Source organism: Macaca mulatta, chromosome 7 (genome assembly GCF_049350105.2).
Source record: "Macaca mulatta isolate MMU2019108-1 chromosome 7, T2T-MMU8v2.0, whole genome shotgun sequence".
In the NCBI taxonomy this organism is placed as follows: domain Eukaryota; kingdom Metazoa; phylum Chordata; class Mammalia; order Primates; family Cercopithecidae; genus Macaca; species Macaca mulatta.
This window is the reverse complement of record NC_133412.1, coordinates 22,905,562-22,931,958: the sequence shown is the minus strand read 5'-3', so window position 1 is coordinate 22,931,958 and position 26,397 is coordinate 22,905,562. Positions and strand designations below refer to the sequence as shown.

Here is a 26,397-nt window from a genome sequence, read left to right as displayed (position 1 = left end):
TCAGATAATTCAGAGACTTTTTTTATTAAATGTGTAAAAAGCAGTTCTCATGTTACAAGCTCAAAATCAGACGAATGTATGAGGGTATATAATTGGTATATTTATAAACTGTATCACCCAAAAACTCAATGAGGACACAATCTACATTACATTCAACATTTGCATATTTACATGATATATACTGCAAAGTAAATACAAAATGAACTCCCATCATTTTAGTTCAGAACACAGGTGATATAATTTGAAAACAAAAGCAATTTTTTCAACAAAAAACAGAAGTCTCCCAAGTACCAATTCACTATTTTGTGGAAAAATACAAGACTAATTATGAGTTCCATTCCAGTTTAGTCAGTAAGATACCTTGTTTGTTTGTTTGTTTTGGTTTTAGAAACAGGGTCTCTCTCTGTCATCCGGGCTGAAGTTCAGTGGTGCGATCAGAGTTCACTGCAGCCTTGAACTCCTGGGCTCAAAGAATCTTCCCACCTCAGCCTCCCAAAGCACTGGGATTACAGGTGTGAGCCATCGCACTCAGTCTAGTAAGATATGTTTTTGTTACTGAAATACAGCTAAAGTTTTGGATTTTAATCACCAAAATAACAGTACTTCTGGTTTACAATTGACTTTAAAATAGAGGATACTAATATATATTCATTTTCACTTTTTAAAAAATCTTCAAAACTTAAATACAATTCTGAAAGTATTTGTGCCTTGCCATTTGTTCAATAAATATGATTTGTTTTTAAATACATCACAAAAGTTCAATTAACTAACCAGAATTCTATATCTATAGCCTGTCTACTGGGGTTCAGTCTTAAGTCTGACTATCAAAAGCAGCAGCTCAGAATTTATTTCATAAAATTAATCCCAAGAGTTACTGGGTAGCTTTTAAAGTATCTCATTGCTTATAACACAACTCACTAGATAGATAGTCTATACTAGTGACTCCTGACATCAGAATTATCTGGGGAACTTTTAAAAAAATACATGGGATCCACACCATAACTACACTAAGAATCGAGAATGTCTGTATTTTTTTTAACGTTCCCAGGTGATAATGCCATGCAGCCTAGTGTGGGAAACCCCGACCTACCACTAAGCCTGTGGTTCTCAACTTTTCAGGTGCACTGGAATCACTGAGGGAAACTTTAAACACAAAAAGCAAAGCAAAACACAGAAAAGAGCTGTGCTTCAGTAGATGGAGAGTCATGTGCAGGAATCAGCATTTTAAACAACCACGCAGTTGGTCCCAAATGACTCAGAAACACTGTACCACCTTTGTCAGATATCATATTATAATGAGTACATTCAGCAATTAGGTGACATTGTCCACAAGCCCCAATGAATCCTGCCCGAGGCAGTTTTAGCAAGTGTTTGAGGGCAACACTCAGCCTTTTCAAGTAAAATATATTTATATTCTTAAATATTAGGTCAAAGTCAACTGAATTCTGAGACCATCATTCATTAAAGGAGGCAAATGCTCTTTCCAACAATTTAAACCTTTAAACAAACCAGTTCTTAGCCCTCAACTTAAACCGAATGCTTTCTCCATCATTAGTCTGATATATGTGATCAGAGGTAGTGATTCCATCTTACCAAAAATGTATTGTGGACTATAAAAGATACACATTCATACATCTTCACAGGCTCTGTACAGTCCCTATGTAATGGAGATTGGAGACCACTTGGATATTAAATAATAGTGTGAAACAGTAAACAATACACTCTTGATTTTAAACAATGAAACCTCATAATATTTCCCTCAAACAATAAGTTCTTACATACAATATACAAAAAAAAATTCTAGAAAACACTAAACGTATCATGCTGCCTCTTTTGTGAAGTTATTTACTAGTTTTTCACCATCCCTGCAATTATCTATAAAGTCAGTAGTTGGTGTACATCATTCCACTTCAAGAAATTTTCTGGTTTTTTTTTTTTTGAGACAGAGTCTTGCCCTGTCACCCAGGCTGGAGTGCAGTGGCGCATCTTGGCTCACTGCAACCTCTGCCTCCCGGGTTCAAGCGATTCTCCTGCCTCAGCCTCCTAAGTAGCTGGGACTACAGGTGCCCGCCACCACACCCAGCCAATTTTTGTATTTCTCGTAGAGACGGTGTTTTACCATGTTGGCCAGGATGGTCTCAATCTTTTGACCTCGTGATCCGCCCACTTTGGCCTCCCAAAGTGCTGGGATCACAGGCGTGAGCCACCACGCCCGGCCTCACTTCAAGAATTTTTTTTTTTTTTTTTTTTTGAGACGGAGTCTCACTCTGCCGCCCAGGCTGAAGTGCAGTGGCCGGATCTCAGCTCACTGCAAGCTCCGCCTCCCGGGTTTACGCCATTCTCCTGCCTCAGCCTCCTGAGTAGCTGGGACTACAGGCGCCCGCCACCTCGCCCGGCTAGTTTTTTTGTATTTTTTAGTAGAGATGGGGTTTCACCGGGTTAGCCAGGATGGTCTCGATCTCCTGACCTCGTGATCCGCCCGTCTCGGCCTCCCAAAGTGCTGGGATTACAGGCTTGAGCCACCGCGCCCAGCCAAGAATTTTTTACAAGCACAGAAACTATATCTCAGTGTATGATAACTGTTATTATAATACTATATTGTATGATAAATATACAAGCTCATTTGAGTGTGTGATAGCTCCACCACCTCCACCAAGCTTTAGGAATAGATATAATCTACTCTGAACCCAAAAGCTGCAGAAAGCAGTGACAACGACACTAAGAAGCAGGGAGAGTATATGGTTAGTAGAATCTATCTGGCATCTTGCTCACCTGAACTACACCTAAAGTGCTGTTATTTCTCATGCATGCACTTCTCCATTATGTTCTTCACAAACGCTCATCTCTTCTCCATAAGCCACCATGGCCAGTCCACAAACCAAACTATTTTTAATGTTCAACAGAAAAGAAAGGTAGCAACAAGTTCCTTATTTTTGTTAATTCCTTGTTTCTTATAATAAAGAGTATCACTTCCTCTCACCAAAAAGCTATAGAGCTTCTGATGAAATTCAACTGTTCAAAAGGCTCACTCACCTCTTTTCCAGGGGTAGGTGTGATTAAACAGCTGGCATTTCTTCTTAACTAAGCAATGAAAAGGCAATTACTAAAAAATCAGCATTGTATTACCAGAAAGGCAAGTCATTTCATAAAATAAGAACTGGAGAGTTTTAAATCTGTATTCATCAAGAAGCTAAAAAATTCATACTAATTTTTAACCATTTAGAGTTTTGACTCACAATAATCAAACCATTTTCCGGTTTATAAATAATTCAAGATCAAAATAATAAATTTTAAAATTAAACAAAATTTGAAAAACTTACATATAAATATCAAAAACCAAGCAACATGACGTCTGCTACTTGGAAAAAAGGCATGGAGACACAGTAATACCGGAATAAGGATTTCAACATATGACATAATGGCATAAGGCACTACCTCAACTTCAGTCTACATTAAGTCATCATAACGCAAATATGGGACAGGAGAAGAAAACACACAAACACAACTTTTCACGTCCTTTTGGCTGGTCTGGCAGTTAACTGCTTTTCTCTTTCAAACTCCTTCTCTCGTTGCTGCTCCCTTTCCAACTCTTCTTTTTGCCTCTTCTGCTGCAGTTTAAGGGCTCTTTTCTGTGTTAAAAAAAAAATTAAAAACCAAGAGAGCAATCCGGGGTTACAGGTATGGTCTAATTTGAAAATAATAGTGCTCTGCTTTGAGGTAATTCATTCACACTAATAAATTTCATCTTGGACATTTAAATTTGGGATAATTTAAGGTCCTTCTGATTCAAAAAAAATTTGTTGCTCTAAGCTGTTATTAAATGAGAACTGTAGTGCATATCCAGAGAATCTAAGCCTATCAACCCAGCTATTAGTAAAAAAGCTCAGTGTGCAGTTCAAAAAAAATGACATTTTTTAGGCTGCATGCGGTGGCTCATGTCTATAATCCTAGAACTTAGGGAGGTCGAGGCCAGGGGAGCTTGAGCTCAGGAGTTTAAGACCAGCCTCAGCAACATAGTGAGACCCTGTCTCTAATATTTCATAAACAATGACATTTTTTAAAAGAAAACAATGTACCATGAATTAATTATGCTATTGTAAATGAGGGTATAAAAGTCAAAATAAGAATACTGGCTGGGCCAGGCGCGGTGGCTCAAGCCTGTGATCCTAGCACTTTGGGAGGCCGAGACGGGCGGATCACGAGGTCAGGAGATCGAGACCATCCTGGCTAACCTGGTGAAACACCGTCTCTACTAAAAAATATGGAAAACTGGCAGGGCGAGGGGGCGGGCGCCTGTAGTGCCAGCTACTCGGGAGGCTGAGGCAGGAGAATGGCGTGAACCCGAAGGGCGGAGCTTGCAGTGAACTGAGATCTGGCCACTGCACTCCAGTTTGGGCAACAGAGCGAGACTCCGTCTCAAAAAAAATAAAAATAAAAATAAAAGAATACTGGCTGGACACAGTGGCTCACGCCTATAATCCCAGCACTTTGGGAGGCCAAGGCGGGCGTTACCACCTGAGGTCAGGAGTTTGAGAACAGCCTGGCCAACATGATGAAACCACGTCTCTACTAAAAATACAAAAATTAGGTCGGTGTGGTGGCGGGCGCCTGTAATCCCAGCTACTTCGGGGGCTGAGGCAGGAGAATCACTTGAACCCAGGAGGCAGAGGTTGCAGTGAGCCGAGATCGCACCATTGCACTCCGGCCTGGGCGGCAAGAGCAAAATTCTGTCTCAAAAAAAAAAAAAAAAAAAAAAAAAACACAACAATTAAACCTCTACTTTTGTAAAGAATGTGAAAGAATTTTCAACTCACTTTTAACTTTGATGTTTTTTCATGAAGCATCAGCATCTCTTTTCTTATATTCACCAACTTGGCATGATAGTGTTTAGCCTCAGCAAACTTAACGTGGAAAAATAAATGAAAAGTCAAGTTAAAATAGACTAAAATATCAAAATGAATAAATAAGTCAATATATAAATGACAGTTCGTGCTTCCTAAATTGGTCAAAATTTTTACAACCTTATCTCAACATTTTAATTCCAAAATAAAGATTTCCTTATATCATTAGTAGGATTTGAAAGACATTTGATTTAGTTGGGATAGACAAAAGTATTACTAAATATAAAATAGACATATTAAGATGGGAATAGACAAGATTTTGCTTTAAAAACCTGTAATTATAAAATTTCAGGTAAGACTGTCTAACAATGCTATCAGTTTCACTGAAGAAAAGTAAAGCGTTCTCTCTGCCTTTAAAGAGAGAGACTGAGCCAGAGCACATGAAACAGTTTAAGTGAAGTGTCTGCCCATATGGAAAACCCAAGCTGTGGCCACAGAGCCCTGAACAGAGAAGACTGTGGACAAGTTTAATCCTATTCCTTGGGCTCTTTTAGTCAGATTAAGCAGAATGATCTCTGTGAGGACACTTTCATTCTCGAGGAATTGTAAGTACAGACTTTACAACTCAGCCAACCTGCATAATCTAAAATGAAGTCTTATGTCAGGAGAAGATGGGAGGATAATGCAAGCCTAGAGATGTCACAGAGAAGGAGAAAAGCACCCTATTTTCAGACAAGGTTACAGAAAGAGAAGAAATGAAGGAAATGTCAGTAGAGAGATTCACAGCCTTAATGTAGCTGCAAGTAAAGTCACTGTCTGGTTATCTCAGAAGTTACAGTCCCTTTTTACATATCCTGGGCCTTCCAGTTTTCAGTTCCCAGATGATAATAAAAACTACTCTTGACTAAGAGAAGAAAAAAGAGGAAGACTCCATCCTGCCCCTTCAGACCAAAGCAACAGTATTACATCTGCTTGGTTAATTCATTCAACATTCATTCATTCAACAAATATTCCTTCTGTTGCAACAGGATCTCAGTGGGGAACACAAAAGTAGGTCAGTGTAGCCTTGCCCACCTCCCTCACAAGAAACCAGGAACTACCGGGCAGATGACTCTGTATTTACTTCCGCAGGCCTCTGTCTAATGCCAGAGAATATGAATTTTGTTTTTAATTGTTATAAATGGAAAACATTAGTAAACCATCTTTGTCCAAAGAAAAGTCCATTTTTTGAGGTATGCATGAATGGCTACAGTCATGCAAACCCAGCTTCTTTTCTTCTTAATAGAGATGGGGTCTTGCTATGTTGGCCGGGTTGGTCCTAAACACCAGGCCTCAAGCCACCCTCCTACTTCAGCCTCCCAAAGTGCTGGGATTACAGTCATAAGTCACCATGCCCTGCCCACAAACGAAACTATTTTTAATGTTCATCAGAAAATAAAGGTAGCAACAAGTTCCCTTTTTGTTAATTCCTTGTTTCTTATAATAAAGAGTATCACTTCCTCTCATCAAAAAGCTATAGAACTTCTGATGAAATTTAACTGTTCAACTATTTATATTGAAAGCTATAATTGATCGTTCTCAAAGTGGCCACTTCAGCCTATGGCATTAATTTATTATAGCATTATGAATATGCCATATAATTAAATAAAATGCTAATTTAAGAAACCATGTAATTGGTAAAGAGAAATACACTTTCTTTAAAGAAAAAAAAATGGTACCCCAAAGGTTCTTTACTTCCAGTTAGTTTTGTTTTTTGTTTTTTTTTTTTGAAACAGGGTCTCCCTTTGTCACCCAGGCTGGAGTACAGTGGCACAATCACAGCTCACTTGTGGCCTCGACCTCCTAGGCTCAAGCAATCCTTCTACCTCAGCTCCTGGAATAGCTGAGACTACAGGCATTTGCCACCATACCGGGCTATTTTTTTAAATTACTTTTTGTAGAGATGAGTTCTCACTATGTTGCCCAGGCTGGTCTTGAACTGCTGGGCTCAAGCAATCCTCCAGCCTCAGCCTCCCAAAGTGCTGGGATTACAGGCATGAGCCGTTGTGCCCAGTCTCAGTCCTCTTTTCTAAGTCTTCAATTATGAGCAGGTCTATTCCAAATGCACAAATAAGTTCAACTTCTACAAATTACTACAATTTCTAAATTACTACAACTACTAAATTTCGTAGTTGAATTACTACAAATTCAACATTTGAAAGATAACAATTCAACACAATAGAAGTTCAATCAAGGTTTCTTGTTAAAAAGACAAATTCTAAACTTAAAATCTAGCTATTGCTAAGATGTCATTAAGTTACATCAACTAAATCATACTTACCAAAGCATTAATATCCAACATAGAATGACATTCTTTAAATTTTGAAATCTCTTGTTCCAGTGTGTCTAACAATACAACTTGGTTCTGTCTGAAACAAAAACACACAGCCAAGACAAACTCTACATATTTAAAATACTGGCCCATTAAAAGGAATCATATTCATCTTGGTTAATCGTAACAGAAATTAAGTAGGAAACGTATTAACTCTCCAAGGTTTATTTAATATAGAATAGGATTTTTCAAAATAATATTCTAAAGCCACATTCTGATAACTTTTTGTGTCTTTTATTCTTGCTTCAATTTCTAATAACTAAAATAATCCAATCATTTAAAAGTATTTTATTACCTGTTACTTTTAACAACTCTCTGTATTATTCCAAAAAAGAAGTTTTTTGTAGTATTTTGCCCAAGAAATTCAATGTTTTGTATATCTTAAAATTGCAACATTCCCATAAAGGAAATGAGGAACAATGGTTTTCAGATTAGAGTTGAGAAAGATGCAGTATCAAGGGATAGTAAGTCAAAAAGGATAATTAAGCAGCAAGATGAAAAAAGCATAGGACTGGAAATCATAGCTTTCCCCAGCCAACAGCCAGTTATGTGATCTCAGAAATTCAGTTTATTTCTCTGGCCTAAATCTCCTCTTTTACAAAGTGAGAAGGTCAGACCAGATAATTTCTAATGTTTCTCTTTAAAATTAGGATTCAAAACTCATTGAGGAAGAGAAGCCAACTTCCTTGATATTTCTTTCCACATCAATCAATGTTAGGATCACAGGAATAAGTGACATTAAAAGGGTCACCTTTTAAATATTTTAAAGAATATTTTAAAGAATGCTACAAAGAAAAATATGATGTGATTTGCTTGTAAAACTGTGCTATCTAGAGAATAATGATAAAAAAAGAAATAGCAACGAAGAGGCTGACGGCAATTACAACATCTCTACTATCCAGCACTGAGTCTGGCATAAATTTGTCTCTTGGCCAGACACAATGGTTCATGCCTATAATCCCAGCATTTTGGGAGGCCAAGGAAGGAGGATTGCTTGAAGCCAGGAATTTGAGACCAGCACGGACAACAAAGCGAGACCCTCTACAAAAACTAAAAAAAAAAAAAAAAAAAATTAGCTGGGTGTGGTGGCACACACCTGTGGTCCGAGCTACTTGGGAGGCTGAGGCAGAAGGATTGCTTGAACCCAGGAGTTAGAAGCTGCAGTGAGTTATAACCACACCACTGTACTACAGCCCATGTGACAGAGTGAGACCCCATCTCTACAAATATAAATAAATAAATAAATAAATAAATAAATAAATAAATAAATAACGTTGTCCCTCCAGCTTGGACTAGAGATCACAGAAAGTGAAATACAGAATGGATGAGAGGAAAACCCAGCAAGTCAACCATCCGAGATAAGCAGAACAGCAAAAATAGGCTGTTAGAACTAGAAAACAATAGAAGGGGGAAAACAAAAAAATCAATGAAACGAAAAGATCGTTCTTTAAAAGATCAATAAAATTGATAAACCTCTAGTGAGACAATCGAGAAAAAAAAAGACCCAAAGTATTAGTATTATTCATGAAAGAGCAATAATCACCACTGATCCCAAGACATTAAAAGGATAATAAATGAATACTTTCAACAATTCGGTGCTCATAAACGTGATAATGTGGATGGAATGGACTAATTCTTTGAAAGATACAAACTACCAAAACTTATACAAGGAGAAACAGAAAGTTTATATAGGCCTATATTTATCAGACAAATTCAATCAGTAAGTAATAACCTTCCAAAAAAGACAGTGCCAGGACCAAATGGCTTCACTGGTAATTTTTACCAAACATTTAAGGAAGAAATGATACCAATTCCCCACAGTCTCTTCCAGAAAATACATCAGCCCTCCTTTATCTGCAGTTTTGCTTTCTTCAGTTTGAAGAGGGGTCTCACAATTCCTATTCAACATCATACATTAAGTCCAAACTAATACAGTAAGACGAGAAAAAGAAATAAAAGATATACAAACTGAGAAGAAAGAAATAATACTGTCTTTGTTCCCAGATGATTTCCTAGTGGGAATTCCCAAAGATTCAACAAGAAACCTCCTGAAACTAATATGCAAGTATAGTAAGATTTCAGGATACAAGGTTAATATACAGAAGTCAATTTCTTTCCTGTGTACCAGCAATTAATTTGAAATTTAAAAACAATACCATTTACAGTAGTTCTGCATCCCCAGTGAAATACTGTGGTACAAATATAACAAAATATGTACAGGATCTAAATGTAAAAATTATAAAACTCTAACGAAAAATATCAAAGAAAATCTAAATAATAGAGAGACATTCCAAGTACATAGATTAAAAGACTCAACTGTTGTTGTTCAGATAGGGTCTGACTCTGTCATCCAGGCTGGACTGCAGTGGCATGATCATCACTCACGGCAGCCTAGAACTCCTGGTTCAAGGGATCCTCTGCCTCAGCCTCCCAAGTAGCTATCACTACAGGTGTACACCACCATGCCAGGTTGACTTTTTAAATATTTTTGTAGAGACAGGGTCTCATTACATTACCCAGGCTGGTCTCCAACTCCTGGCCTCAAGAGATCCTTCTGCCCCAGGCTCCCAAAGTGCTTGGATTACCAGTGTCAACCACCACGCCCAGCCCATCAATATTTTTTAAGATGTAAATTCTTCTCAACTTAATCTAAGGATTCAATGCAATGCCAATCAAAATCCCAGCAAGTTATTGTATAGATATCAACAAACTGTTTGAAAGTTCATATGGAAAGGCAAAGACATAGAAAAGCCAATACAATATTGAAGAACAAAACTGGAAGACTCACAGTACCCAATTTCAATACTTACTATAAAGCTACAGAAATCTGGCCAGGCACAGTGACTCACTCCTGTAATCCCAGCACTTTGGGAGCCCAAGGCAGGTGATCACCTGAGGTCAGGAGTTCAAGATCAGCCTGGCCAACACGGTGAAACCCCATCTCTACGAAAAATACAAAAATTAGCCCAGTGTGGTGGCACACACCTGTCACTCCAGCTACTTGGGAGGCTGAGGTGCAAGAATCAACCTCCCAGAGGCAGAGGTTGCAGTGAGCTGAGATCGTGCTACTGCATTTCAGCGCAGGCAACAGAGTGAGACCCTGTCTCAAAAAAAAAAAAAAAAAAAAAAAAACAATAACAACAAAAAGCTACAGAAATCAAGACAGCATGGTACTGGCAAAAGAACAAACATATTGATCAATGGAACAGAACAGAAAACCCTTAAATAAATCTACACAGAAACAATCAACTTCTCTTTGACAAAGTTGCAAAGGCAATGCAGTGGAGAAAGGATAGTCTTTTCAACAAATAGTGGCTGGGTACAGTGGCTCATACTTGTAATCCCAGCACTTTGGGAGGCCAAGGCAGGAGGATCACTTGAGCCTAGGAATTCAAGACCAGCCAGGGCAACATGGTGAAACCTTGTCTCTACAAAAAATACAAAAATTGGCCAGGTGTGGTGTTGTGCGCCTGTAGTCCCAGCTACTTGGGAGGCTGAGATGGGAGGATCACTGAGCCAGGAAATCAAGGCTGCAGTGAGCTGAGGCTGTGCCACTGCACTCCAGCCTGGGCAACACAGTGAGACCCTGTCTCAAACAACAACAACAACAAATGGTGCTGAAGCAACTGGCTATCCATGTGCAAAGAAATGAATCTATTAATAAACACAGACCTTACAGCCTCCATAAAAACTCAAAATAGGCTGGGCGCGGAGGTTCACGCCTGCAATCCCAACACTTTGGGAGGCCGAGGCGGGCGGATCACCTGAGGTCCGAGACCAGCCTGACCAACATGGAGAAATCCCATCTCCACTAAAAGTACAAAAAGTAGACAGGCGTGGTGGCGCACGCTGTAATCCCAGCAGCTCAGGAGGCTGAGGCAGGAGAATCGCTTGAACCCAGGATGTGCATGTTGCGGTGAGATGAGATCGCGCTATTGTACTACAGCCTGGGCAACAAGAGCGAAACTCCGTCTCAAAACAAAAAAAAAAAAAACTAACTCAAAATAAATCACAGGTCTAAATGTAAAATGCAAAACTAGAACTTCTAGAAGAAAACACAGGAGAAAATCTAGGTGACCTTGGTTTGGTGATGAGTTTTTAGATACAATACCAAAAGCACAATTCATAAAAGAAAAAACTGATTTAATTTTTTCTTATTTATTAAATAAATTTATTAAAGTTAAAAACTCCTGCTCTGCCAAAGACACTGTAAAGAGAGTAATAAGACAAACCACAGTCTCGGAGAAAATATTTGCAAAACTCATAAAGGACTCATATCAAAAACATACAAAGAACTCTTAAAACTCAACGATAAGAAAAATAATCCAATTTTAAAATAAGCAAAAGATCTGAACAGACATCTGTTATCTAACAAAGAATTTGTCTGATCTTTGTCCCAGGTTTCTGGCACAGAGCTTCTAAAATCCTTGGAATTTTCCAAGTGACAGAAGTGTCTTTGTTACCCATGAGCTCCCTGGATCACACGTGAGTTTACACTAATAAAGTGACTCATGATGGGCCCCTAGAGCTTCGAGATGGGAGACTAATGAAAAATAACAAAGAACATCTAAATAATAGAGACATTCCAAGTACACAGATTAAAAGACTGAATTTCTGTTGTGGAGATACGGTCTCACTCCGTCACCCAGGCTAGGGAGCAGTGGCATGACCACAGTTCACTGCAGGCTCGAACGCCAAGCTGCTGAACACACTGATGTGCTGGCAGCAGGGGTTTCCTCTCACTGGGAGAGGAAACAGAAGTTCTGTGTTCAGGAACCTCCCAGGCAGTACCCTGTGTATCTCTTCATTGGCTAGTCCTGATCAAACTGTAATTTTAAGTATAGTGCTTTCCTGACCCGTAAGTCTGGCCACTCTCAAAGAAGGTTCCAGAGAATGTGGCTGGGCACAGTGGCTCACACCTGTAATCCTAGCACTTTGGGAGGCCAAGGTGGGCAGATCAGTTGAGGTCAGGAGTTCAAAACCAGCCTGGCCAACATGGTGAAACCCGTCTCTACTAAAAATACAAAAAAAAATAGCTGGGTGCGATGGTGTGCCACTTGTAATCCCATCTACTTGGGAGGCTGAGGCAAGAGAATCTCTTGAACCCAGGAGGCGGAGGTTGCAGTGAGCCGAGATCCTTTCATATGCATTTAGCACCTTAACACCAAGGATTATAACATTACTTATAATTATAAAATTAGCACAGTTATTATTCCTCTCCTTTTGCCCTAATAAAGGCCTCTTAAGTAAGTTTTCAAAGGGTAGGTCTCAGAGCAGCAGCAGTTCGTGGCCAGTGTAAACATGACCACCACAGAAAGAAATGACAGGCCAGCCTGGGCTATCCAGAGAGGCTCTGACCCAGGAGGCAGAAGCTGAGTCTGTTGTCTGTGGATGGGAGCTGATAAAGCCTGAGTATATGTTTTTGTATACTGATCCCACTCTATGGGTTCTGTTCTATCTTATCCGTTTTCTTAACATAACCTCCAATCTTTTTTTTTTTTTTTTTTTGTGAGACGGAGTCTCGCTCTGTTGCCCAGGCTGGAGTACAGTGGCATGATCTCGGCTCACTGCAAGCTCCCCATCGCGGGTTCACAACATTCTCTGCCTCAGCCTCCCGAGCAGCTGGGACTAGAGGCGCCCGTCAACACGCCCAGCTAATTTTTTGTATTTTTAGTAGAGACAGAGTCTCACTGTGTTAGCCAGGATGGTCTCAATCTCCTTACTTCGTGATCCACCCGCCTTGATCTCCCAAAGTGCTGGGATTACAGACATGAGCCACCACGCCCTGCCCCATCTTTACTTACTAGTAAAGTTATCTACTGGGAATGAAACAGATCATCTCAGGAAAGATACTTACAGATCTCTGGCAACTCATTTGAACTAGCAACTGAAAACAAGTGTGACTTTTATGGAGGCAGTTTTTCAACTCTACTCGGAAACAGGTATATATCCACCTGAACAATCCCCAACAGGTAATACTTTAATAAAATAATGATAAAACACCAAACCTAATCACAGAGGCTAGGTAAGATTTAGGAGGACTTCTTAGAAGAGATCAAACACCCTAGGAGTATTCATTTCACTTTTTACATTTAGAATACTACGTACTCCTCTATTCCCATCTGCTATCAATAAAGATATAGACATACTCAATTATAATTCCATGTTAAAAAATATTATGTCTTAACACAGTATACAAGTATACAAATTATGACTATGCCACAGAGGAAATTAGTGTATATCTGGTTTTTTATTAGCTTACGTGAGTTCCTGGAGGGCTTGTTTTGATCTCTGCAGATCTGGCAAATAATGAGAAAGCAATCCTTCTGCCAGTTGCTCCACAGCTTTGTCTTCTACAGTCAAGTCCTCTATTAACCCTTCATCTGGAGAAGTGTCACTTAAACCTGTCCCCAGCAAAAATCAAATTTAGGAACCTTTTATTTATTTTATTTATTTATTTATTTATTTATTTATTTTTTAGGCTAGTCAACTGAAGCAGTGGGATTAGAGAAGGAACAAAGAAATCTGTAACTGGTTGTGATCAATTAGTTGTAAACACCACTGCACTCTGACCAGTCGGAACCTTTCAAATTGACACAGATAATAAAAGGAGGCTGGGGAGTAGCAGGTAGAAAGGAAGCCCACAAATGGGGTTGAGAGCACACACACACACACTCCCAACCACAGGTATCCTTCTTTTCTTTTTAAACTTTTATCTCTGAGCTTCCTCTAAAAAATGAGTTATGAATGCTCAAAAAATGTTTTTAAGTTACTACTATAAGGTAAAGCCTATGATAAATGAACATTTACACAAAATTCTGTATCTTTATATATTTTTCAGGGCAGAGGACTTATAGTTGTCACAGGATTATCAAAGGAGTCTGAAGGCCAGGAGCAGTGGCTCACACCTGTAATCCTAGCACTTTGGGAGGCCAAGGGAGGAGAATTGCTTGAGCCCAGAATGGCTGGGCATGGTGGCACACACCGGTGGTCCCAGCTATTCAGGAGGCTGAGGTGGGAGGGTAACTTGAGCCCAGAAGTTCATAGCTACAGCGAGCTATGATCATACCACTGCACTCCAGCCTGGGCAACAGAGTGAGACCCTGTCTCAAAAAAATAAATAAATATAAAAATAAAAATAAAATAAAGGAGACTGAGGCCAAAACGTGGGTAACAGTCACTGAACTAAAGCATTCTTGCTTTCAAAAGCATGAAAAAATTATATAAACAGAAATGCAATGCCTAAAGAAGTATGTTTTCAATTCTGTGGAAACAAAACTATAGGTCAACATTGATTTTGCATATAGTTTGATGTGTTATTTACATGTAAAAGGGGGGTTGTTGTGTTATTTGTTAGGGAGGAAAAGAGGGATTTTCTAAGAATTTCTTCTCTCTTAAGATTCAGCACCTTAATTTACCCTAGAAAATAGTGTATCATCATAGTCTTGTGTATAAATCTAGACCTGATGCTGGGATCAGTGCCTCATCACTTTCCTTTGAATAATAAAAGTGTAAGCATTGTGCCAGGTATTCAAAAACATCTAAGATGAATAACTATCAATCACCATTCCTACCAAGAAAAATACAATTTCTAAATAGGGTTTAATGGTTTGTAAGATGGAATCACTGATTTATAATCAGAGGAAAAAAAGTAAGATAGTCACTTTACTAAAATTATACACTAAAATTATGATTAATATTAAACTCTGAAACATCTCTCTTCAATTATAGTCTAGTAACCATCAGTAACATCAAATTAGATCACTCTACAGAATACAGTTATCACGACACATTACTTGTGACACATTTCTAAGTATAATTTGTACCACAGATTAAAATTTTGGCAAAACTGAGAAAAACCGGCTCGGCACAGTGGCTCACGCCTGTAATCCCAGCACTTTGGGAGGCTGAGGTGGGCGGATCACTTGAGGTCAGGAGTTTGAGACCAGCCTGGCCAACATGGTGAAACTCCATCTCTACTAAAAATACAAAAATTTCCCGGGCATACTGTTGTATGCCTGTAATCTCAGCTACTCGAGAGGCTAAGGCACAAGAATTGCTTGAACCTGGGAGGCAGAGGCTGCAGTGTGCCAAGATCATGCCACTACACTCCAGCCTGCGTGACAGAGCAAGACTCTGCCTCAAAAAAAGATTGAGGAAAACAACATGCTATCATATTCAAAGTAAACTTTTTGAAAATCAAAATAAAATTATGTAATTTTTATTTTAACCCTAAGAAACACATGAACAAACATTGGACTTCTCAAAGTTGCAAGGCAACGTTCAAATAGGTAAGAGCTAACTAGAAACTGAAGCACTCCACATATAAAATAAAAATACAAAAACCAACAAAAGAAAAAAATCTATATATATACATATATAGAGAGAGAGAGAGAGAGAAAAGTGAAGCACTTAGGGATATTAATGTACCAACTGTATAGGAAGTGAATAAATTATATCCACCAATTATGCCATTGCTTAAGGCTTGATGACAATAACAATGCAATCGGCAACTTTAAGTATTAATAAATATAGAAAACAATTTTCAGGCCGGGCGCGGTGGCTCACGCTTGTAATCCCAGCACTTTGGGAGGCCGAGGCAGGTGGATCACCTGAGGTCGAGAGTTCAAGACCAGCCTGACCAACATGGAGAAACCCCGTCTCTACTAAAAATACAAAATTAGCCGGGGTGGTGGCACATGCCTGTAATCCCAGCTACTCGGGAGGCTGAGGCAGGAGAATCGCTTGAACCTGGGAGGCGGAGGTTGCGGTGAGCCGAGATCGCGCCACTGCACTCCAGCTTGGGCAAAAAGAGTGAAACTCTGTCTCAAAAAAAAAAAAAAAAAAGAAAACAATTTTCTTAATGTTTTATGAAAGGAACACCCCAAAAAAGGACATTTCAACTTTAAGGAGTAACAACTAATTCACTTCACTTAAAATATATTCATACATTTTAACTCACAAACCCTCCTCCCACACCAATGTTCTGGTTAATGAGTCTCAGTTACTCATGTTTTTTGTTTGTTTGTTTGTTTTGTTTTCCTCTCTTTTACCCTCTGTTTCTAATGGTTAAGAAGCTACTCATGTTTTTATATACATTTAATTACTAAGTTCAAGGTGCTTTATTGAGGGAGAGTAAAGAAGAAAGGGAGAGTCCTTACTCTATTCACACAAGAAAGGTTTGCTGAACATCTATATTATGTACCAGGTTGTGAGGCTACAACAATAAATAAGGCAAGTCCCCTTCCCTGGAAGGGCACAATACAACGAATCACAGAAATGAGAAGTGCCATTAGAGAAACAGAAAATGTTATGAAAATTCAGGGGAGAGCGACTTTCATTAGGGAAGTCTAAGAAAAATTCTAAAGGAAGTGTGGACATTGAGCTAAAGCTCAAAGAATGGATGGAGTTTTCATTTCTCTTTGTCTATTTGAGTGTTACTCACTGTAAAAACTTAAAACACTACAGACGGAGGCACAAACTGAAAAGTAAAAATACTCCTTCTTACTCCAGCAGGAGCTACTCTGGAGTTTCTCACAGAGCCTTCCAGAAATTGTCTTTGCATGCCTATGCATATATTGTTTTTTATCACAAACAAAATATTACTCATACCATTCTGCAACTTTTAAAACATGTATCGTATGTATCTTTCCATACCAACATATAGGGATCTACTACATTCTTTTTAACAGAACAGAATTCTACCATAGTTTGTTTAACCAGTCCCCCATAGATGGATTATTTAGGTTATTTTCACTTTTTGCTATTTCAAACAATGCTGCAGTGAGCTTCCCTGTTTATCTGTATATTTGTGTCACTTTCCGTAGTATAAATTCTTAGAAGTAGACTGTTGGGACAAAGAGTTTATGCATTTTTTAAATAGACATTGCCAAACTGCCCTCCTAAGAAACTGGCACCAATTTGCACTCCCACCAACAATCTGTGAGGACTGTTTCCAAATGGGGAAGAAATCTGTGGCAGGAGTGGAATGGATGCAATATGGGTAAAGAAGGCAGCATGAGGAAAGGCTGGAATACAATACAGGCTTCTTCTGGAGACGCATGGAGCATATGCAGCATAGCAATAGCGAGCTTATTTAAGACCATGTGGAAGGTCAGTAAGGGCCTCTAACTGCCAAGTTAACGGTTTGGAGCTTTGTTAATAAGTAGTGAGGAGCTATTTAAGGTTTCTGAGTACAGGAATGACATGACTGAAGCTTTATCTTGGGACAGTGATGTGATAGCAGTGGGACAGATGCGTTGAAAGAGTAAGACTGGAGGTGAACTAGCCTTTCAACGGCTGTTTTAAGGGTGAAATTACAAGGAGATGGAATTGTATAGGAGAATCCCTTAGAGGTGGAAGGAGAGAAAGGAAAAAGTCCAGAGCATTTTCAAAGTTTCAAGTCAGAGTAACCTACCACCATTAACAGGATGAGACACGTTTTCATTTATGTACATGCCTTACTGTGAGATTAGTGCAAAACAGCCACGTCAAAGTATCCAGCTAGCAGATGGAGAAGCACACTAGAGTAAACAGAGGCCCAAGTTTCAAATACATACAAGGAAGTCACATTTATAGAAGCGACTTATGAAAGTGTGAAGAGATCTTTGAGGAAAAGCATGAACAGGAAAGTGCTGAGAGCACTATTTGGGGGTAACCCCTATATTTCTGAAACAGGAGGTAAAACAAAAAGCATATACAAAGCCCTGCAGCCTTTCTCATCTAGGGCCTCATCTGAATCAGAGAACACAGAAAATGCTCTGAGTGACCATTTTCTCACTTCTCCCAAGGATGGTACATAAATAGTACCATTTTGGGTGCACAGCAAGTTAATTCATTCCATTCAATGGATGCCTTAGGGCATTAGAGCTTAAATCCCTCCTGGAACTCGGTCGAGAAGACTGCTGCAGGAATAGGGATGAAGCAATTATCACCAAGCAGACCACGCATTTCATGAGTGGTCAATATTATAGGATACGTCACCTCTCTGAATTATAAGCTGATCATCTTTCTGGTAAATCCATCCCCCACCACTGCCGTATGAAAAATAACTAATGACGTATCGGAGTCAGAAACTCAGAATGGCTTCACCATCATCCGCCTCCAATTGCAGCCCAATACAAAGCTTGCCCTCGGGACTTCAGTTCTGCCCATTGCGCTGGGTAGAGGGGCCAGCGCGGTTCCCCATTTCTGCACTAGGGGCAGAGCCCGGCGGCCGTAGCTGCCAAAAGCCGCCTACTCCCTCACGGTTTCTCCGGAGTCCTACCCATTCCGGTCCCGGCCCCTCACACCCAGCCCGGGCCGCGCTTCCTACCCGACAGTACGTACCAGGGGTCGGCTCCCCGGCCTCCAGGCAGTAGGGTGGCCGTGTCAGGGCCCCGTCCGGAGACGACGGCCCAGGGACACTCATGTCCCTCCAGCTGGGAACAGAGAGAAGGGGCAAACGTGTGGCCCGTCAGAAGCAAGGAGGCACCTAACGACTCCAGTGTCTGGCCGGACAGAAGAGACTGTCGCACCCGGAAGTGACGGAAGCTAAAAACTGCAGGCTTCGGTCACGCGCTCGAGAGTTGGCTCTGCCCCATGGCGTTGTGGGGACCCCGCGCTGATGTCGTCGTCTGGCCCCGGACGCAGTGTCAACGGACTCAGCAGTGCGGGGCTCGAGGCCCTGCGACCCGATTGGTGGGAGCTGAGGGAGGACGGTGGCGGGTTTGGGCTGCTCACCGGGTGGGTCACGAAGACCGGAAGAGCGTTGTCTTTGTTGGACGCGGGCGAGCAGTCAGGCTTTGTTCACTGAAGCTAGGGAGAAAACAGGACTTTCAGCCTTCACGCGGGACAGCTTTTTAGTGTTATCTCCCTGTTTAGGGAAAAACTTAAGAACAGGGAGTGCGCGCTTTCCCTGCGGTTTGGACCATTAAAAAATTCGATGCCTAGGTCTCTGCGAGCCTCAGCCTTGCTAACTACGGTTTTGCCACTATTCCGGTCTCCCCTTGTTAAGTGTAGATGAAAGATTTAAGCCCTCCGTTGCAGCAGCTACTGAACAAATTCGACCAAATTATCAGAAACTGCACTTGCTGAGATCCTGTGGAATGATCTCATGAATTCTGTTGGAAAACACTTAGAAAAGGGCATATAGACAGCTTTGGACCAAAGAAAACGATTTAGCTCTGCCACCTCTAGCTTATACCCTCTCATCTCAACTGTAATGGTGGCCTCCTGATGTTGCTCCCCAACTATGCCTGTTCAGTTTTCTCAGCTGCAACCAAAGCTTACTTCAAAAAAATAAGAATTTGCAAGCCTCAGAAACGTGCACTGGCTCCCCATTGCCCTTATCAGTGCATTCACACCCTTTCCTCTTTGGGCCTCTTTTCCTCTTAGTATTAGCTCCTCCTTATTACCCATGGTAGGCAGAATAATAGCCCCTCAAAGATGTCCACAGCCTAAACACCAGAAGCTGTGATTGTGTTAGCTTGCATAGCAAATGGGAATTAAGGTTGTTAATTACCTGGTGTTGAAATAGATTATCCTGGAATCGCTTTAACCAGGGAGGCAGAGGTTGCAATGAGCTCCACTGCACTCCAGCCTGGGCAACAGGGCGAGACTCCATCTCAAAAAAAAAAACACATTATCCTGGATTATTCCAGTGGGCCAATTGTAATCATAAGGGCCTCCAAAACTGCAAAAGAGAGTCAAGAATGACCAATAACTATGAAGAATGATTAGAGAGATACAACATTGTTGGCTTTGAATATAGAGGAAGGGAGCCTCCAGCGTTGTGGGTGACCTCCGGAAGCTGGAACTGATAAGGAAACATTCCCCCGAAGCCTCTCTAATGCTCTGATGACACCTTGATTTTATCCTCATGCGATCAGTGTTGGACTTCTGACCAACAGAACTGTGAAATAATCTGTGTCTTAAGTTTGTGATAACTTGTTTTAACACCAATAACAATACTACCCTTCAAGACATTCTTTATTCCATCTGAGCATTCTCCTAAAATTATACCCTTTCATGTCTGCAGTGCTCTTGCTTGTGCTTCAACATGAAATATTCTATTATTTTGTAAACCAAAAATAAAATTCTAAACCCCACAACTGACTGATGGACCCCCTTTCCCCCACCTCTTGGCCAAGGGCATTCCAAAGTAAACCTGAAAATCTAGTTTTTCCATCATCTAGATGGAAGTGGGGATTGGGGGTTAGTCGGGGGGATGGGTCGGACATGCCTCATTACACCCCCCTCCCTTTGGAATTCAGGCTCAGCTGAACAGCATTCACATGAAAACAGATCTTAAGACTGCCAGAACAGACTTTTTCTAGCTTTTCTAGACTTTTATTTTTGACACCAAGCCAGCCTGACTCTAGTATAGCATCACAACAGATAGCAGGCCCTGAAAGAAATTGAATTATTTAACCCCAGAATATATTTCTTTGACATATTTTAAAATGGCCCTGCAAAGCTGTATCTTGTGGTGGGAAACCTACAGTCTGTAGAAAAAGCCCTGTTCCTTTCCAGGTGTTTTCCCTTACCCAGGAGAGAATTAACCAAGTCTGGCACCTTTTTAAGTCTGATAAGAGCTCTACCTGAGGCTTCATCTGCATGATAAAACCTTGATCTCTGCTGGGCTCGGTAGCTCACGCCTGTAATCCCAGCACTTTGGGAGACCAAGGCGAGTGGATCACCTGAGGTCAGGAGTTTGAGACCAGCCTGACCAACATGGTGACTGAAACCCTGTCTCTGCTAAAAATACAAAAAAAAAAAAAAAGAAGCCGGGCATGGTGGCAGGTGCCTGTAATCCCAGCTTCTTGGGAAGCTGAGGCAGGAGAATCACTTGAACGTGGGAGGCAGAGGTTCCAGTGAGCCAAGATCACACCATTGCACTCCAGCCTGGGCAACAAGTGTGAAACTCTGTCTCAAAAGAAAAAAAACCACCTTGGTCTCCACAAACCCTTATCTTAACCCAGACATTCTGCAGACTCCAGGTCTTTAGATAATAACGTAAGTCTTTTTTGTTTATTTCCTAATGTAAAGTCTCCCTATGTTGCCCAGGCTGCTCTGGAACTCTTGGCCTCAGGCAGTCCTCTCACCTCAGCCTCCCAAAGCACTGGGATTACAGGCGTGAGCCACCACACCAGCCTGATAATCTTTCAATTGACTGTGACCCTGGAGTCTCTGCTTCCAGGTGTCCCGCCTTTCAAGACCAAGCCAATGTACATCTTATGTGTTTTGATGAATGTCTTAGGTCTTCCTAAAGTATATAAAACTACACTGTAGTCTTGTCAGAGGCATTTGAACCAGAGCAACTCCATCTTGAATAGGGGCTGGGTAAAATGAGGCTGAGATCTACTGGGCTGCATCCCCAGGAGGTTAGGCATTTTTAGTCACATTATAAGATAGGAGATCGGCACAAGATACAGGTCACAAAGACCTTGCAGTAAAGAAGCCAGCCAAATCCCACCAAAACCAAGATGGTGCCAAAAGTGACCTCTGGTCATCCTCACTGCTCATTATTTGCTAATTATAATGCATTAGCATGCTAAAAGACACACCCACCAGCACCATGACAGTTTACAAATGCCATGGCAACATCAGGAAGTTACCCTATATGGTCTAAAAAGGAGAAGAATCCTCAGTTCCAGAAATTGCCCACCCCTTTTCTGGAAAACTCGTGAATAATCCACCCCTTATTTAGCATATAATCAGGAAATAACTATAAGTGTAATCAGTGAGCAGCCTAAGCCACTGCTCTGCCTATGAGTAGCCATTCTTTATTCCTTTACTTTCTTTTTTTTTTGAGACGGAGTCTCGCTCTGTCGCCCAGGCTGGGGTGCAGTGGCCGGATCTCAGCTCACTGCAAGCTCCGCCTCCCGGGTTCACGCCATTCTCCTGCCTCAGCCTCCCGAGTAGCTGGGACTACAGGCGCCCGCCACCTCGCCCGGCTAGTTTTTTTTTTTTTTTTGTATTTTTTAGTAGAGACGGGGTTTCACCGTGTTAGCCAGGATGGTCTCGATCTCCTGACCTCATGATCCGCCCGTCTCGGCCTCCCAAAGTGCTGGGATTACAGGCGTGAGCCACCGCGCCGGGCCTATTCCTTTACTTTCTTAATAAACTTGCTTTCGCTTTATTCTATGGACTCATCAGAATTCTTTCTTGTGCAAGAACCAAGCACTCTCTCCTGGGGTCTGAATCAGTACCCCTTTCTGCTAACAGCCTGACCACCTTGGGCATATGTTCTCAGGATCTCCTGAGGCTGTGTCATGGGCCATTGGCCACTCACATTTGGCTCAAAATAAAAAAGCTCTTCAAACATTTTACAGAGTTTGACTTAATCAACATTTTCAAAGTCCTACTTTTCAGCTGGGTGCGGTGGCTCACACCTATAATCCCTAGCACTTTGGGAGGCCGAGGTGGGCAGATCAACTGAAGTAAGGAGCTTGAGACCAGCCTGGCCAACATGGTGAAGCCCTGTCTCTACTAAAAATACAAAACTTAGCCGGGCGCGGTGGCTCAAGCCTGTAATCCCAGCACTTTGGGAGGCCGAGACGGGCAGATCACGAGGTCAGGAGATCGAGACCATCCTGGCTAACACGGTGAAACCCCGTCTCTACTAAAAAATACAAAAAACTAGCCAGGCGAGGTGGCAGGCGCCTGTAGTCCCAGCTACTCGGGAGGCTGAGGCAGGAGAATGGCGTGAACCCGGGAGGCGGAGCTTGCAGTGAGCTGAGATCCGGCCACAGCACTCCAGCCTGGGTGACAGAGCGAGACTCTGTCTCAAAAAAAAAAATACAAAACTTAGCTGGGCATGGTGGCATATGCCTGAAATCCCAGATATTCGGGAGGCTGAGGCAGAGAATCGCTTGAACCCAGGAGGTGGAGGTTGCAGTAAGCCGAGATGGCACCACTGCACTCCTGCCTGGGTGACAGAGCAAGACTCTGTCTCAAAAAAAGAAAAAAAGTCCTACTTCTCTTTCAAGGCTCAGTCTTAAAGCCTTTACTTTAAAATCATTCACAGTCCCACTTCTCCTTTCATTCAGAAGTTACAGTAATAACCCTTTATCAACTACAAAGCATCCTGCTATTTTAGCACTTAATCTGTTCTTTTTTCTCCCCCCGTGGTAGAGACGGGTTTTGCTATGTTGCCCAGGCTGGTCTCGAACTCCTGAACTCAAGTGATCTGCCAGCCTCAACCTCCCAGAGTGCTAGGATTACTGGCATGAGCCACCGTGCCCGTCCACTTAATTTGTTCTTGTATTAGTTATTTTCTTTGCCTCCCTCTTTTAGATTGCAAACTCCGAACATACACTCTTATTCACGCAGAATCATAATAGGTTCTCAATAAATATTCGATGAATGAAGGAAGTATTGATTCTCTAGCCCCATTTCCAGATATCTATAATCTTTAAAGTCTGCGTCACACAATATGGCATTTGATAAACTGCCTGGTAACCTTAGTTGGTTATTAGTATTATCTCCCAACTAGATAGTAAGGCCATTTAGAATAAAGCCGTGTCCTGTGGGTTGTCTGTAGCTCTTTATCTCTTAGCGGAGTATTAACCATATTACATGGATTTAAAAATACTGGTTATTTTTTATTATTATTAAAAATAAAAACAAGGTCTCACTATATTGCCCAGGCTCGTCTTGAAATCCTGAGCCTGAGTGATCCTCCTGCCTCAGTCTCCCAAAGTGTTGGGATTACAGGTGGAGCCACCATACCCGGCCAAAATACTGGTTATTTAAATTCAGTGGATGAAATTAAACTGTTACACCCTGCCGATTTTTCATTATCTTCTATTTTGCTTTACGGAACAATTCTTGTTGGAAATTTGATGATCTTTTTCGGCATTTTAACTTTACTTAATGTGACAAAAACTAATCAGCTAAATAGACAAGGAGGACTTTGTACCAAACCCATCTTGCTTTTCTCTTTCTCCTTTTCCCTCTACCCGCACAGATTTCAGCTGAATGCATCTGTTAGAGGCATGCCAAGCAGAGCGACTCCGTCTTGAACAGAGGCTGGCTAAAAGGAAGCTGAGACCTGCTGGGTTGCGTTCCCAGGAGGACAGGCATTCTTAGTAACAGGATGAGACAGAAGGTTGGCCCAAGATGCAGGTCACAAAGACCCCGCTGATAAAACAGGATGCAGTAAAGAAGCTGACCAAAACCAAGCTGGTGACAAAAGTGACCTCTGGTCATCCTCACTGATCATTATACACTAATTTTAATGCATTAACACACAAAAAGATACTCCCACCAGCGTCATCACAGTTTACAAATGCCATAGCAACGTTCAGAAGTTACTCTATATGGTCTAAAAAGGGGAGGAACCCTCGGTTCCAGGAATTCCCCACTCGTTTCCTGGAAAACTCATTGAATATCCACCCCTTGTTTAGCATATGATCAAGAAACAGCCATAAGTATACTGAGCCAATCGGCCCGTGCCACTGCTCTGCCTATGGAGTAGCCATTCTTTTTTATTTTTTGAGATGGAGACTCTCTCTGTTGCCCAGGCTGGAGTGCAGTGGCTCAATCTCCGCTCACCGCAAGCTCCGCCTCCCAGGTTCATGCCATTCTTCTGCCTCAGCCTCCTGAAAAGCTGGGACTACAGGCACCCGCAACCAAGCTCGGCTAATTTTTTGTATTTTTAGTAGAGATGGGGTTTCACCGTGTTAGCCAGATGGTTTCGATCTCCTGACCTCGTGATGTGCCCGCCTCAGCCTCCCAAAGTGCTAGGATTACAGGCATGAGCCACCGCGCCCGGCTCGTAGCCATTCTTTTGTTTGTTTACTTCTCTAATAAACTTGCTTTCACTTTACTTTGTAGACTCATCCCAAATTCTTTCTTGCATGTGACCCAAAAACCCTCTCTTGGGGTTACTAACACATCAGGTGCTTGTCAAATACCCTGTGTGTTCCAGTCTCTGTGAAATGGCTGCTACATGCTTAACATAACACTGCATGTGGCACAGAGCTCAAAAGCAAAATACTGGAATTTGATGGCAAGGACGTAAATACAGTTTGCTGATTTATATGTCTTTTAAAATGCCTTTCATCTCTCCCATTCCCTTTTATGCACCAAAGTTATAATTCACTCCAAACACCTGAATACCTAGAACTGGACTAGGCATTGTAGGGGGTAAAAGTAAAAATCCTAGTTCCTGTCCACCAAGAATTTTTATTCTACCATTTAAACATAGCAGAATTAGTGAGCATGACAATAAAGTGCTAAATTATGTGGAACAGACCTAGAGGAATATAAAGGACATGATGTCATCTTAGTTTCCTATAGCTAGTGTAACAAATTACAAACGTGGTAGCTTAAAACAACACAGTTTTTTTGTTTGTTTGTTGTTGTTGTTGTTGTTTTTGAGATGGAGTCTCGCTCTGTCACCCAGGCTGGAGTGCAGTGGCGCCATCTGTGCTCACCGCAAATTCCACCTCCCGGGTTCACGCCATTCTCCTGCCTCAGCCTCCGGAGTAGCTGGGACTACAGGTGCCTGCCACCACGCCTGGCTAATTTTTTGTAATTTTAGTAGAGACGGGGTTTCACCGTGTTAGCCAGGATGGGCTCAATCTCCTGACCTCGCGATCTGCCCACCTCAGCCTCCCAAAGTGCTGGGATTACGGGTGTGAGCCACAGTGCCCAGCCAACAGTTTTATTTCCTTACAGGTCTGGAGCTTAGAAGTCTGAAATCAGGCTCAGTGGGCTGAAATGAAGGTGTCAGCACAGCTCCGTACTTTCTGGAGGCTCCAGGGAAGAATCTGCTTCCCTAGAATTTTGCCTCTTCCAGTTTACAGAGAGGCTGCAACTTTTTTGTCTCATGGCCCGACATCACATGGCCTTTTTCCCCCTGCTTTCATTGTCACATAACCATCTCTCCCACCTGATCCTCCTGCCTATATAAGGACGCTTGTGATTACATTAAGCCCACCTGCATAATCCAGGCTACTCTTCCCATCTCAAGGTCCTTAATTTAATTACATCGGCAAAGTCCCTTCTGCCATGGAGGCTAGCATTCACAGACTCCGAGGACTTGAATATGGACATCTTTGGGGGGCCATTATTCATCCTGTCACAGATGTGCAGTTGTATAGTGCACAAGTGGAAAGTAACTAAGGAAAGCTTTAAATTTTAATAGAGGAAATGGGATTTAAGCCATACCTTAAAAGACAGGTAAAATGTAATCTG

At 41.5% G+C, this 26,397-nt stretch overlaps 1 protein-coding gene and 1 long non-coding RNA gene across 10 annotated transcripts; both read right to left on the bottom strand.

Moving 5' to 3' along the window:
- BLOC1S6 (biogenesis of lysosomal organelles complex 1 subunit 6) lies at positions 1-18,690 on the bottom strand. Of its 9 annotated transcripts, XR_013395560.1 has the most exons (8): positions 18,541-18,690; positions 13,475-13,616; positions 7,162-7,249; positions 4,815-4,901; positions 3,507-3,629; positions 3,034-3,081; positions 2,773-2,883; positions 1-533 (listed from the first exon to the last, which is right to left on the bottom strand). XR_013395560.1 is itself a non-coding variant. In XM_077939343.1 (6 exons), exons 1-6 carry the CDS (start codon positions 18,620-18,622, stop codon positions 507-509), a joined length of 474 nt encoding a protein of 157 aa, XP_077795469.1. In that variant the 5' UTR covers positions 18,623-18,690; the 3' UTR covers positions 1-506. The 9 variants fall into 9 exon arrangements, 4 of the variants coding, with proteins under 4 accessions (XP_077795469.1, XP_001111943.1, XP_028706713.1 ...); XR_013395558.1 differs by having other exon boundaries at positions 3,034-3,629; XR_013395559.1 differs by lacking the exon at positions 2,773-2,883.
- Positions 18,691-18,800: 110 nt separating this feature from the next.
- On the bottom strand, positions 18,801-19,853 carry LOC144329861 (uncharacterized). Its single transcript, XR_013395562.1, has 2 exons — positions 19,715-19,853; positions 18,801-19,008 (listed from the first exon to the last, which is right to left on the bottom strand). It is a non-coding gene; the product is annotated as an uncharacterized LOC144329861 (long non-coding RNA).
- Positions 19,854-26,397: the final 6,544 nt, after the last annotated feature.

Coding starts and splice junctions, on each gene's coding strand:
- BLOC1S6 (XM_001111943.5), bottom strand. CDS start 18,622: ATGAGTGTCCCTGGGCCGTCGTCTCCGGACGGGGCCCTGACACGGCCA. Junction 7,250..13,474: donor CAAGCCCTCCAGGAACTCAC/GTAAGCTAATAA, acceptor TTTTTGTTTCAG/ACAGAACCAAGTTGTATTGT. Junction 3,630..4,814: donor AAAAAACATCAAAGTTAAAA/GTGAGTTGAAAA, acceptor TTTTTAACACAG/AAAAGAGCCCTTAAACTGCA.